The sequence below is a fragment of the Myodes glareolus genome, chromosome 26 (genome assembly GCF_982192425.1).
Source record: "Myodes glareolus chromosome 26, mMyoGla1.1, whole genome shotgun sequence".
Classification (NCBI taxonomy): domain Eukaryota; kingdom Metazoa; phylum Chordata; class Mammalia; order Rodentia; family Cricetidae; genus Myodes; species Myodes glareolus.
The window spans coordinates 41,160,789-41,172,898 of record NC_142051.1 but is presented as its reverse complement, the minus strand read 5'-3'; the positions used below and the strand labels follow the sequence as shown (position 1 = coordinate 41,172,898).

Genomic DNA, 12,110 nt, shown 5'->3' with positions numbered 1-12,110 from the left:
AAATAAATAAATAAATAAATAAATAAATAAATTCTGCTGCCTAAGGAAGGAAGCCCTTTAGAATTCTCTTCTTCTATTTCCCTCTGGCCTTTTAAACGATGAGCCAGAGGTTTCTTACATCACAGAAAGAGATGCTGGAAGTCAAATCAGGTGGTTGTTGGAAGAGGGAGAAAGGGCATAACTCAAGCTAACCTTGAAGTGACGGGCTGGATGCATTCAAGTTCCCCCAACAACCCAGCATTTAAGGAATGCATCATTCCTTAAAGGAGAAAAGGAAAACGAGCTGCAGGCATGCTCTCCCAGCAGCATTCATGGGCACACTGAAAACCCAGGTAGTTTTGCCTATAATCAGAAGAAAAAGAGTAACATTCAAGTACAGAACGTGCCTTGGTAGCAGTAACTGTTAAAGACTGGATAGTGATAATAGCGAGTGTTTACCCAATGCATGTGAGTCGCTTCACTCAGTCATCAGAAGCCTATATGGTAAATACTATCATTTTTTTTTCTGCTGTGGAGATAAGAAAACTAAATGTCTTGTCAAGGCCTTGTTCTCGCATCTGGCCGAGTCAGAACACACACCCAAGATGAACCCCAACCATTAACCGGGCACCTCACTACTCCTCCCATTTCCTCCTAATGCACAGAGTAGACCTCGTGACTCTCACTCAGCTCGGCTACCAGATGAGTAAGGCTCATCCGACTCTCTTAGGATTTGAACTTGGGATTCCTTGAAGTCAACAGATGTCAAAGCTGATACCAAGACATCTAAATCATCCTCCACAATGCCATGTGTTCCCAAGAGAGTCAGAAAAAAAAAAAGAACACCAACACATCCTTTTCAACAAGTGAAGGGTTGATGTCTGGGCTACCTCTCAATCATCCACTGTTTCTTCTTCTTCTTCTTCTTCTTCTTCTTCTTCTTCTTCTTCTTCTTCTTCTTCTTCTTCTTCTTCTTCTTCTTCTTCTTTTCTATTTTCCCTTTGTGGAGAAGGTCAGTGCTGAGTTAGTACTTTGTGCTGTAAATAAGCTGCTAATATTCTATGTTGGGCATCATTTCCTCCGATGCTTTTTTATAGGATGCCAGGCCTTTCCTAGACTATGCCCCACAATACTTAACTTGTTTGCAGTGGGAGGAAGATGGAAACAGTCTATTGAAAATATCAACCCTTCCTTCCTGAAGTTTAAAGAGCCTAGCATCTTTCTTTTACATTCTGCCCTGCAGGCAAAAATCCACCCCCTAACCCAAATAGGCATGGTATACAAGGAGTTAACCCTTGCTAACTGAAAATATAAACAGCCACGCCAATGTGACTTAGCTTCCACATTTGGTCAGGAAGGCTACCCACCCTCTTAGCTTAGAGTCATTGACCCCTGAGGTTCTACCTTCATCTGTGAACCAGCTGGGGGGGGTGGTTAAGATTATGAGCTACTGCCATTAGAAAGAGAGCTGGACTTAGAGGCATGAGGTTCCGTTTCTCCTCTTGGTGGGCTAGGTAGCAGGGCAACAGGCCAGCCCCAGAACCACAAGGATCTTCAACAAACCCAAAGCAGAAATCCAGCTCAACTCTAAGAAACACCGGCTTGTTTGTTTTTAACCCTTTCAAAGGATTCCTTAAAGGTCCAATGGTCAAGATGCCTGTGCCCATCCTGAGGACCACTGTGAGAATAAATGAGAAGACACGGGGACATGTATGAACTAATCCTTAGCATACTATCGATGCGCAGGGGATGGCGCCTGTTATTTCTGCTCTTAGTTCTAACAGCCTGTCCCTCTGTAGCCTGACACACATCGCTACATCTTAGCAAGCCTTAGCCTGGAAATGGAGTGGGTACAAATGAGGTCACCTTGCCAAAATGGCTGTGAGGAGCCAGCGAGAGCATTTTCTCACTGTAGAGCCCCAGCAGGTGTCAGACAAGATTACTGCGCTGTTTGTTGTTATTAACCTTTGATGATCTCCGCCCTCCAAAGGTCTTCGGATAACTTTCCAGAGGAAAGTCGGAGAGCTATGGAAGAAAGCAAATGGCCTCTATTACAAATTAATCCCTTCCCCAGCTGATCCTTTAATAAGCTGGTTAGCCCTTCCTTCAGAAGGGTCAGTTTATTCCATCAACCTCAGTGAGCTGGAAGACCGGCATATTTTTTTTTTTTTAATAATCTTACCTTCTCTGGTGTCAATAGGAAATAATATTTACTCACTACCGTTTTCCTTTCAAAACGCTGTCTAGCTGCGTACTAGAAACAGTTTCGGCTGCTTTGTTTGTCTTGGACAAGGTGCTGAAGTGAAAAGTTTTTGCTTGGCTGCGTGCGAGAAACTGTTTCATAACCCTTCAAGAAGGGCACTGGAGGTGGGCGCCGGCTCCAAGGACAGCTGCCCCTCACGGGCCTCTGCCTGCAGCCTATTGTCAAGGGTAGCCAGCATAATTAAATTAAGACAATGAGTGAAGCAACAGATGCAACTGAAACCCAAGGGCCTGAGTGCTTTTGTTCGCCCCGTCATTGTCTGCAACAAAGAAATCACATGTGAGCGCCCGGGAAGAGAGCCAAAAGCAAACCAGACACACAGCTGGTCCTAAGTGGGTTCTCTGAGCCCGTGTGCTGGGGAAGCATGCTACTCAGGGCAGTGGCGGGCACACCGCTTCAGCTCATAGCTCTGCTGGATGCTCAGGCAGACCCCCAAGAAAACCACCAGGGGACACTTCTGCCCAACCTCATCCTGTCTACCTTCGGCTTTTAGAGAGAAGAGAAAGGGCTGGAAGACAGAGATCTGTAAGACAGTCAATCTAACCTCACTTTCCCCTTTTAATGGCTGTACAGCCCTCCTACACTTTGAGCGTAAAGGATAGAAGAGACCCGAAGGTGTTCTGTGGCAAATTCGTAACTCAGCCTGAGAACAGGAAATGCGAGAGATTGTGGGGTTCCTTTCATCGTTACCAGCTCATTCCTGAATTTAGTGTGTGCATTTTGGAGTCCCTGTTCTTTATTTCTAAGCCAGTGCACATATTAAATAGGGGAAAAGGCATAATTCAAAAGTATACTCCCCTAGTAAATGTGGTTAATAAATATGTAGAATAATACTGTCGCTATTAAAGCTATTTGGCAAGATGGATTCAATGGGTTGACATGTGGCTTCAAATGGTTTGGGAACTCTAATGATCTTCTCCCCACCACAGATGACTTCATTTGTCTAGAAAACGATTATAAGACGTAAGGAGCAGATGTTCACCGGTAGATTAATGTCTACCGCGTTGCCCAGTATTGAAAGCATGTTAAGTGAACTTTGATAAAGTCATATGCTATAAAGAAGGAAAGTCTCAGTATTTTAAGCTGATGGCATTTGGAGATGCTCTGCCCAAGGTCCCACTTTTATCCGTGCCTGCTTCTTAAACAATTGGGTGCGGACCTGGTATTTTCAAGAGTGTTTTTACGAGATGACACCCCCTGTCTTCTGTTTGGTCAATGTGATATGGACTCACAAAGTTCCCTTTCACATCCCATGAAGGACTCAGTGGTGGAAGTCGTGTTCCTGGCAGTGCTGATCAACATGTGTCAGAGAAATAGCCACATGCCTAAGAGTCTTGGTTGAGAGGTATTGGTTCCAAGGAACAGTAGAGTTCATCAATATTAAATCCTGACCCTTCCTAGGTCTCCGAAGTCCTTTAGTTCCTAACACAATTGAGATTTAGTAGGCATTACCTTAAGCAGAAAAGTCTGGCACTTCTGGCTGCTAGTGTGAGGATAACTGTTGGTCTTGACAGAATTATATCCCCAGTGAGGAGGGACCCTGGTGGCATCTGAAGTTCATTTCTGTACCTATAACTGTCTACGGCATCTTCCTACAGCTTCTGACCAGCGGTAAAGCACCTCCAACATCTTGAGCTAGAGTCTGAGCTTTCACAATCATGAGGCAGTGAGCCTGCTCTCTTAGGAATTCTGTTCCAAACAAAATTCTTATTTCTTCATTCCTTCATCGTCTTTATTTGTTGAGGAGGTGAAAATGGTAGCAACTCAAAGAACTGGGTGCTCAGGCCTTAGAATGGTTCCTTTCCAATTAATCTGGCACAACGGAGGCAGGGAAGGGGGGTCAGTCGGCTCAGTCAGTGAAGAGCCTATCATGAAGCATGAGAGTCCGAGTTCAGATTTCCTGGCATTTCTATGAAGAGCTGGCAGCCAGGCACTGGTGCTGAGGGAGTAGGGACAGGAGCACGCAGACCCCCTGAGCTTGCTGTTCAGTACTCTAGCCACACTCGGTGAAAAACTCTCTTTCCAAAAAATAAAAAGACTGCAGCTCGACAGGTCACCCACATGCATGTGTGTGCACTTGCTCATGTACATGCGTACACACATGAATACAAAGATGATATAACAAATAAAGAGAGAACATTAATGACAACATGCAATGCTCATGTTAATTATGATGCCTCCAGTCTAGGAAAAGGCTTTCGCGAATGCTCTCTCTTCAGTCTTATAGATACTAATGTTATTCTGTTATAGATACTAATGTTATTCTGTTACGCATGACAAAGAGATGCCTTGCACAAGTTCACATGGTTGGCAAATAGACTAGGGTGAGATTCGCGTAAGCTCGGCTCAGGAGGTTGTGATTTTTTTTTTTTTACCTGAACGTCTCAATCTTCTGCTTCAAGAATGCTGCCTCTCTCCATAGTAGAAAATGAACAAAAATGAAAAGCAACATCTTCTTTTTATAAAGCAACACTGGAAGACAAGTTTAACAAAACTCCTGAGGTAACCTCAGAGTCTGATGAGTCTGGGGTTTTGTTGCTACTGTTGCTTGGAGCTGTTTTGTTTTCTTTTGCTCACTGAAAGGAGGGTGTGCTTCCAGTCAGAAGGTTAGACTTCTCCATCCTGTGAATCCGAGACAGAGGCGGGTGGAGAGAGTGCCCTCTCTATGTGGTTACAGAGCAGCGGTACCTAGGCCGCAGAAGCTCGGAGAGCAAAGTCAAGTTTGGTTGAAGTAGCAACTGAAGGCCTGTCCATCTGTATGTTCCTCCAAGAATTCAAGACCCCAAACCTTCTTTTAGATGGTTGGTGAAGCATGAGACACAAAAGGATGAGACCCTGTGTTGGGAAGAGCTAGGCACGGTACCAAGGAAGAGTCAGCAGCCTCCTATAGCACAATGACAAAGGGAAAGGGGCTTCAAGTTTCAGAAATTTATTATTATACATCTTATAAAGAACTACAAGAGTGTGAAAATTACCAAAGTAAAGAAATAATAAAGTTTTAAAGGTATCGAAACACTACACAGCCTGTTTCGGTCGTCACACATCGTGTATGTATCTCGAGTTATCTATCAAATGGTGACTAATAAATGCACAGGCTGAATGGACTGTTTAAAGGCATGAATAGCTGTGTAAACACCAACTTAATGGGACCTTTTCTTCCTTCTTTGTAGGAAGTACATTTGAAGAACGCAAGTAGAGGGAGTGCGGGGAACAAGAACTACAGGATGTAGGAAGAGCCTCCCAAGAAGCAGAAAACGACATGTCACCGGCAGGATCCTTTGATCTGCATGAACCGCCTGCAAAACGTTGGAAAAAACCTACCAAACAATAATACGTTCAATAACATTTCAAAGATGGGCATTTCTCCCCCCCTCCCCCCGTGAAATATACACATAAACATTCCAATATTGTCATTAGGAGTGTTTGTTAAAAAACAAAACAAAACAAAACAAAACTTTGCATCTTGCAAAAATGGTCCTGAGTGGGTAGATTGCTGTTGATCCTTTATCAATAACGTTCTATAGAGAAAATATATATATATAATTATATCTCCTAGTCCCTGCCTCTCAAGAGCCGGAAATGCATGGGTGTTGTATAGATCCAGTTGCACTAAATTCCTCTCTGAAGCGTGGCTGCTGGAGCCATTCAGTCAGCAGCTGTGTAGAAGTGGTTCATGAATTACTCTCCTTATTTTCACTTTTCCCCACATAGCTCAAGCTGCTTGTTTTACCGAGTCCGATAATCTTGTCTATCCATCCCCAGGAGCCCTGCCCTGTCCCCGAGATGTGGATTTGTTCAATTTGGCCTCCTCAAAAGCAAATAGCGAGTTACATAGTCGACCGGCCCACCAAGTTTTAACCCATCCGATCCCATCCGTGGCATTTGTACCAAATATAAGTTGGATGCATTTTTTTTTAGACACAAAACTTTATTTTTCCACACCGAGTTATGACAAAAGACATAGAGTGACGGTAATTGCAGCTTTGAGGCCAATCAGTTTTAGGTGTGTGTTTGGAACATAGGACGTCTCTTCCGCTCTCGATGGTTCCTTTGAATGATAAGTTAGTCTGTAACCTAATTAGCAATTTCTCGTTTTATTTTTTTTCCATATAGAGCACTATGTAAATTTAGCATATCAATAATACAGGATCTATCAAACAGTATGTAAAACTCTGTTGTTGTTGTTGTTTTTTAGTACAATGGTGCTATTTTGTAGTTTGTCATATGAAAGAATCTGGTCAAAACGGTAAAAGGTGAAAGCAAAGCCAAAATGAAAGCCTGGAGCCTAAGATGACAAAATTAGGAAGGGAACTAAGAAAAAAAAATCCATCCTCTTGGGAGATGCAAAGGCCTCCCCAGCTATGCCTTCCAAGAGGAATTTAAGATATGAAGTCCACTAAGACACCCGTACTCAGCGAGTCCAGAGAGGACACTGTAGAGTGTGGGAAAAGCAAGAGGCTAGGGATTTTTCGGAGTCCTGGTTTCTTTTTACCACCGAAGAAATAAGTAGTTGCAACCTCTGCCACACAGACTCACACCTTGTGACCTTGATCAAGTCACTCCGACTCTTGGTGCCTCAGTTTCCTCATCTGCAAAATGGGGGCAATACGTCATCTACCTACCTCAAAGGGGTGGTATGAATATTAAAAAAGAGAGATCTTCAGATTTTTCCTCTGGGTTTCCAGGAGGGTGCAACATCAGAGCCCTTGAGTTGCTGGGCTACAAGGAGTGCTATGATTAACCCATTGACAATGTAGCTCCGTGGATTACCCGCCCATCACTGCGAGGCTACTGTGCTATCCGAGTTCTGATTGCGAGGCTACTGTGCTATCCGAGTTCTGATTGGAGAAGCTGTCCAATGACCTAACGGAGAACCGATGACTCCATCTCTCCAACGCGAGACAAGTAAGAGACACTTGATTCACAGTTTGATTTCACTTCTGCTCTGAATGTGCGCATATAAAGATGAGTGAAAAGACAGGAAGAGGGAGAAAGAGCAAGATCTTGGCCAATCAAAGAGAATTCTACTTGTCCCCTCCCACTCATCCTTCCAGGCACTTGGCATCTCGGAATAACTCTAATATTATCAGTGATAATCTACCCAGTTTGAAAACCACATTTTTCTTCCCTTTAGCATATGAAAACGGGCCCTAATAGTCTTAAGTTTTGAAATAATATCTATTAAAAAAAATCACAAGTTACTTTAGTGGACAGAGTCCTATACCCTTGCTTGTATATAGACATACTCAGTTTATATTGTGAAAATGTGCTGGCCAGAACTGCTAATTGAGAGGCAAAAATCTTTTTTCTCAACCCCAAGGTTCTCCCTAGCATTTGTTTATAAGGAAGAACCCAGCTTCCTGAAGATGTATTGGATGCATTCGACTGGGCATTGATACCCCCCCCAAAATAACAAAAACAAAAAACCTAGAAAGTGTTCCCTATTTGTGGAGCAAGATTGCCTCCCTCTTTAGAACAAAAAATTATTCAATACTCAGATAATCTTATTATCTGTAGCTTTTTCCTCATTTCCAGACTTCCTTAATATTCTTATAAAATGTTTAAGAAAAACGAAAAAAAGAGACATTTGAATAAGTGCAGGAAGCGCTGTTCAGCAGAGCCCTCAGAAAGCTTTGCGTGCGGAACGTGCCCTACGCACGACGGAGAGACGTCAATGGAATAGACCAGTTTCGCCTTCTTCCTGTTTCCCAAAGGAGTGGTGGGAAAAGTTGGACCCTCCCACACCCACAGTGGCACTCCTGGCGTTAGTTCTTGTTTCCAGTGTGTACCTTTTAAAATTGGTGATTCCCAGAAAACCTCATAGGCAGTCTTCTACAGATCTATGGGCTTCCTGCCGTGGTCGGATATAGGGATTCCGAGTGTCTGCCACAGATTTTGTTCATTTAATTCTATACGCAGTAGTTGAAAAAAATCTCTCAATGATGAACACTTAAATATGCAATCCTTTATCTGATACATAATTCTCTCCAAATCGATCAGAAATCAACTAATAAAATTTAATTCTACTAACATATCATTATGCTCTCAAAGAGATGGACTTCAAGGTAAACGTAAGATTAACGAACTGTACGATAAATCTACATAAACTCTGAAAACCAACTGATGGAGCAGAATGATTCATGACTGTTAGGAAGAGAGACTTCAGATTTGACAACTCTCAACTTCGGAAGCTTTGCCACAGGGTTAAACTGTTAGGTGTCTAAAAACGGGGCAACTTTAAGAGGTTCACAAAAGAACAATAAAGATAAGAAGGAAGGAGTTGTCACTTGATAGGCTTATTCCTGATTTAATTAAAAAAGACTCAGTATCTAGTCAAATTTTAGTCTCATTCTCCAAAGAGTATCAATTGTTTGAACATTGTAAGATGAGTCAGTCCTACTGAGAAAGTAAGTACTTCTCTCTGTTATAATCTGCTTTCCTAGGGTAAAAAATACATTTTTAATACCCACCCTATATGCATGTACCCTACACACACACACATACACCCCCCCACACACAAATACCTACTTACCATAAGAGACGCCAAATGGAATGATAAGAAATCGTTCTCTTGAAAATCTTATTTTTAACCAAAACAGCCCTGTCCCCTTGCGACTCCTTCCCCAACAATCCCAAGAAGGATTGTTGATGCGAAATGTGGAAATGTCTGTGTAGACGAAACCATCTCATACCCATGGCTCCAGGATTTCTGTTACTGGTTTGTGCATTTGGGAGGGTGGACGGGAGAGAGCACGTGGCAGGTTTTGCTTTCCCATTTATTGTTTGGCCAGCTATGCCAATGTGGTGCTATTGTTTCTTTAAGAAAGTACTTGACTATAAAAAAAAATGAAAAAAGAAAAAAAAAGAAAGCATAGACATATTTTTTTAAAGTATGAAAACAACAATCCTCTAGCTAGATGACTTAATAAGATAGTGTTAGATCTCGCCACCACCTTTCGACTCTGTGTCACTTATAAGTAGAATATCGTTCACCAAGTTGTGAGTTTGGGGGTTCAGAGACAGAGGATGGGAAGTGTTTAAAGTTAGAAGGCTCCATTATTTCATTGGCTCTCGAATTCAACAAAATTAGCAGTATTTTACCCCATCTGAAATGTTGGTCAAGAGCGTGGAGTAAACGTGGGAGGAGAAAAAAGAACTTGAGGCAAATGGCAGCAGAGGGTGAAGTTCCCTCGTGACTTTCTCTAGGTTGTTTGGGTTTCCTGTTTAGTTTTGGCTTTGATTTTAGTTTAGTGTGTAGGTGGGAGTGCGCGTATATGTGCATGCATGTGTGTGTGTGCGCGCGCGTGTGCGGGCGCGCTCTCCGCTCTGAAAAAAAATACTCAGAAAGTGGAGAAAATAAAAACAGAGGTTTTAAGAACATAGACGTGCCTATTTGTAGGAACACCTTCTGCCAGATCCTCTGGGGTGCACACTGATTTCTGGTTGGTAGAGGATGCTCTTTCGTCAGGCACCTCAAGGGGTGGCAGCTCTCCTAGAAGCGGTCATGGATCTCTTTGGGAAAGGTTAGAAGCTAGTTCCTTGTGAGCTGGGGATTATCTACCGACAGTGAAAGAAAAGAGCTCATGAGAAATTTTTTGAAGAAGATGGCTAACAGTCTGTGAAGATTTTGTTCTGTTTTGTGTTGGGTTTTATTGTTCACTTTTTACAGTCTTTCTGAATGGAAATCTTAACGTTCAAAAGTGACTCCGTCTTTTTCCTATGTCAGAGCAGAATGGAAGGTGATAAACTCACATAGACTCTTGGTAGGCTAGCTCGAAATGTATGGTTTGACTTATCAAATCAGACTATTTTAAGTGTCCCTTTCTATTTTCAATCATTGAAAGATTAGCTTAATTTATTAGAGTAGGCCCTACTTGGCTCCTCTCCCAAAGATGAGCATTTCCACTCAAAGCACATGGCTTGTCCCATGTTTTCAAAGATGAATGGTTAATATTAAGGAATTATTCACCTTGAAATACAGTAGAAGTGTGAGTCTCTGTCCCCACTCCCCCACGAAGGTCATGAAATTCTGAATCTGAGGGGGGAAAAAAAAAACTGAGGGAAATTTTTGTTGCTTGTTTTGTTCTCAAGGCTAGTGCTTAATCCTGCAGTGCGTATTTGCCTCCTGCTATTGTGATATTCCATACGACTTTCCTGTTAGGTGTTAGAAATTGCTATATAGATACCTTCTTTGTGTGGTTTCTATTTAAAAGAAAAGAGACAAGACTGTCTGAAGCTCAAGTGCATATGGTGCATGATATCAATTTAAATAACCACTTCACATCTGGTACAATCTTCTCTTTCTTGTCATTTTTAAGGAAAACTTCCCCAGATAAGACAGAGGCCCAGGGGACTTTGGAAACTGCCTTTGTTCCTCCAAGTTCTGTTTTTCCCCCGTAGTGATTGCCTCAGAATTTTACAGAGGCTGGCCAGACAAAATCCAACAACTAAAGGACTGCCTTTTAAAACACATTTCACATGTTCCCTTTTAATGTATGATTACATTGATTTCAAACATGATTTTTCTCTCTGTTTTTTTTATCTGTCACTGATTTGGGTTTTTAAGGAGAAAAAAAAATTATTAACGAAGAATGAGAAACAAGACAAAATTCAAATGTCACTGCCCAGTTGAAATAGCTAAAATGGAAATACTTTCTCCTACCAGGCTAAATCACCTTCAGCGTGACCTTTCGCAGTCTTTAGAATTGGCCTGTGTTTAAATCGCCTGAGCCGAAAAGCCAGCATTGTTCATTTATTTTCTTCTGTCCCAAACGCACTTTGTAAAGTAGGGCAATGAGAACGGAACTCTAAAACACGCCTTTCCGAGCGCCCCCTGGCTCCACTGCCCAGCTCATTGGAGAGTCTCTTCTGCTGATCCTCTGATCTCATTGTGTTTGAATATTTACCTTGTACCTACTGCAAAACACCCCGCAGGGGGACTCTGAAACCTCAAGCTGCCTCTTCACAGCTCTTATCTGTGTCCGTGTATCATGAAAATGTCTATTCAACATATCCAAAGTTTCTGAACATCATGCAGCTTGTATTCAATTTACATGAAAGCTCCAGATATCATATCAGATCAAATCTCTGTTTGCTAAAGTGTTAATGAGCTACGAGAATTTGGATGGCATCATGTGGTTTTGCTTCATTTATTCTTATCACACTTAACAGCCAAGGGTGATAATTAACTTACAGGCATTGAATTAATTTTCCTCCTGAAGCTGGAAAGTAATAATTGGTCATTCATTGTATCTCTTTTATTCAAGAACATCTTCTATCAAATTAATCCTGATTGTGTTTGAAATAATTATTACTCAATTCATTTATGATGAAACAATATCCATCCTAATGACTTCTAGACATGTAACTAACTGAATCATTATCTTACATTTACTGTTTAGCAAGCATATTTTGAAAATGTATGGCTAGAGTGTCATAATAAAATGTTATATCTTTCTTTAGTAATTACATTAAAATTAATCTTGTTTGATTAATTGCTTCCTTGATGTGGTGTGTCATTTCTTAAGAGGCTTACAGTTATGTCGTGTTTTTAGTAGGGACGGGGAGAGTAACGCACCAACACAGAAAACACCCAGAAAAAAACTTAGTCAAACATCACAGCAATATCTTAGAATTTGCAAGCATTTCAAAGGACTTATGGAAAGCATAGATGAGATTATTAATTGTATAATCCATCCAGGAGCAATGAAGCAGGTAGCTGAGACCCACCCCATCCACTGGGACCCAACAGTGACGTGTAACCCATGATGCAATTATTTGGGAGAACATTTTTCATGCCAGGAGATCCAACAGCATCCTAGAAAGCACATACACAAATAACACTGGTTGCACTCCCATGCGAGGAGAT

General features: G+C 41.8%; 1 protein-coding gene across 8 annotated transcripts in view; it reads left to right on the top strand.

Moving 5' to 3' along the window:
• Igf1 (insulin like growth factor 1) overlaps positions 1-11,736 on the top strand; it is a 77,041-nt gene extending 65,305 nt beyond the window's left edge. For 7 of the 8 annotated variants that reach the window (XM_087902138.1, XM_087902137.1, XM_048418775.3 and 4 more), the window contains one exon: positions 5,413-11,736. In XM_087902138.1, coding sequence (XP_087758264.1) covers positions 5,413-5,438 — 26 coding nt within the window. In that variant the 3' untranslated portion in view covers positions 5,439-11,736. The remainder of the gene's footprint in view (positions 1-5,412) is intronic. The other variant, XR_014999714.2, reaches the window with a different exon arrangement.
• Positions 11,737-12,110: the final 374 nt, after the last annotated feature.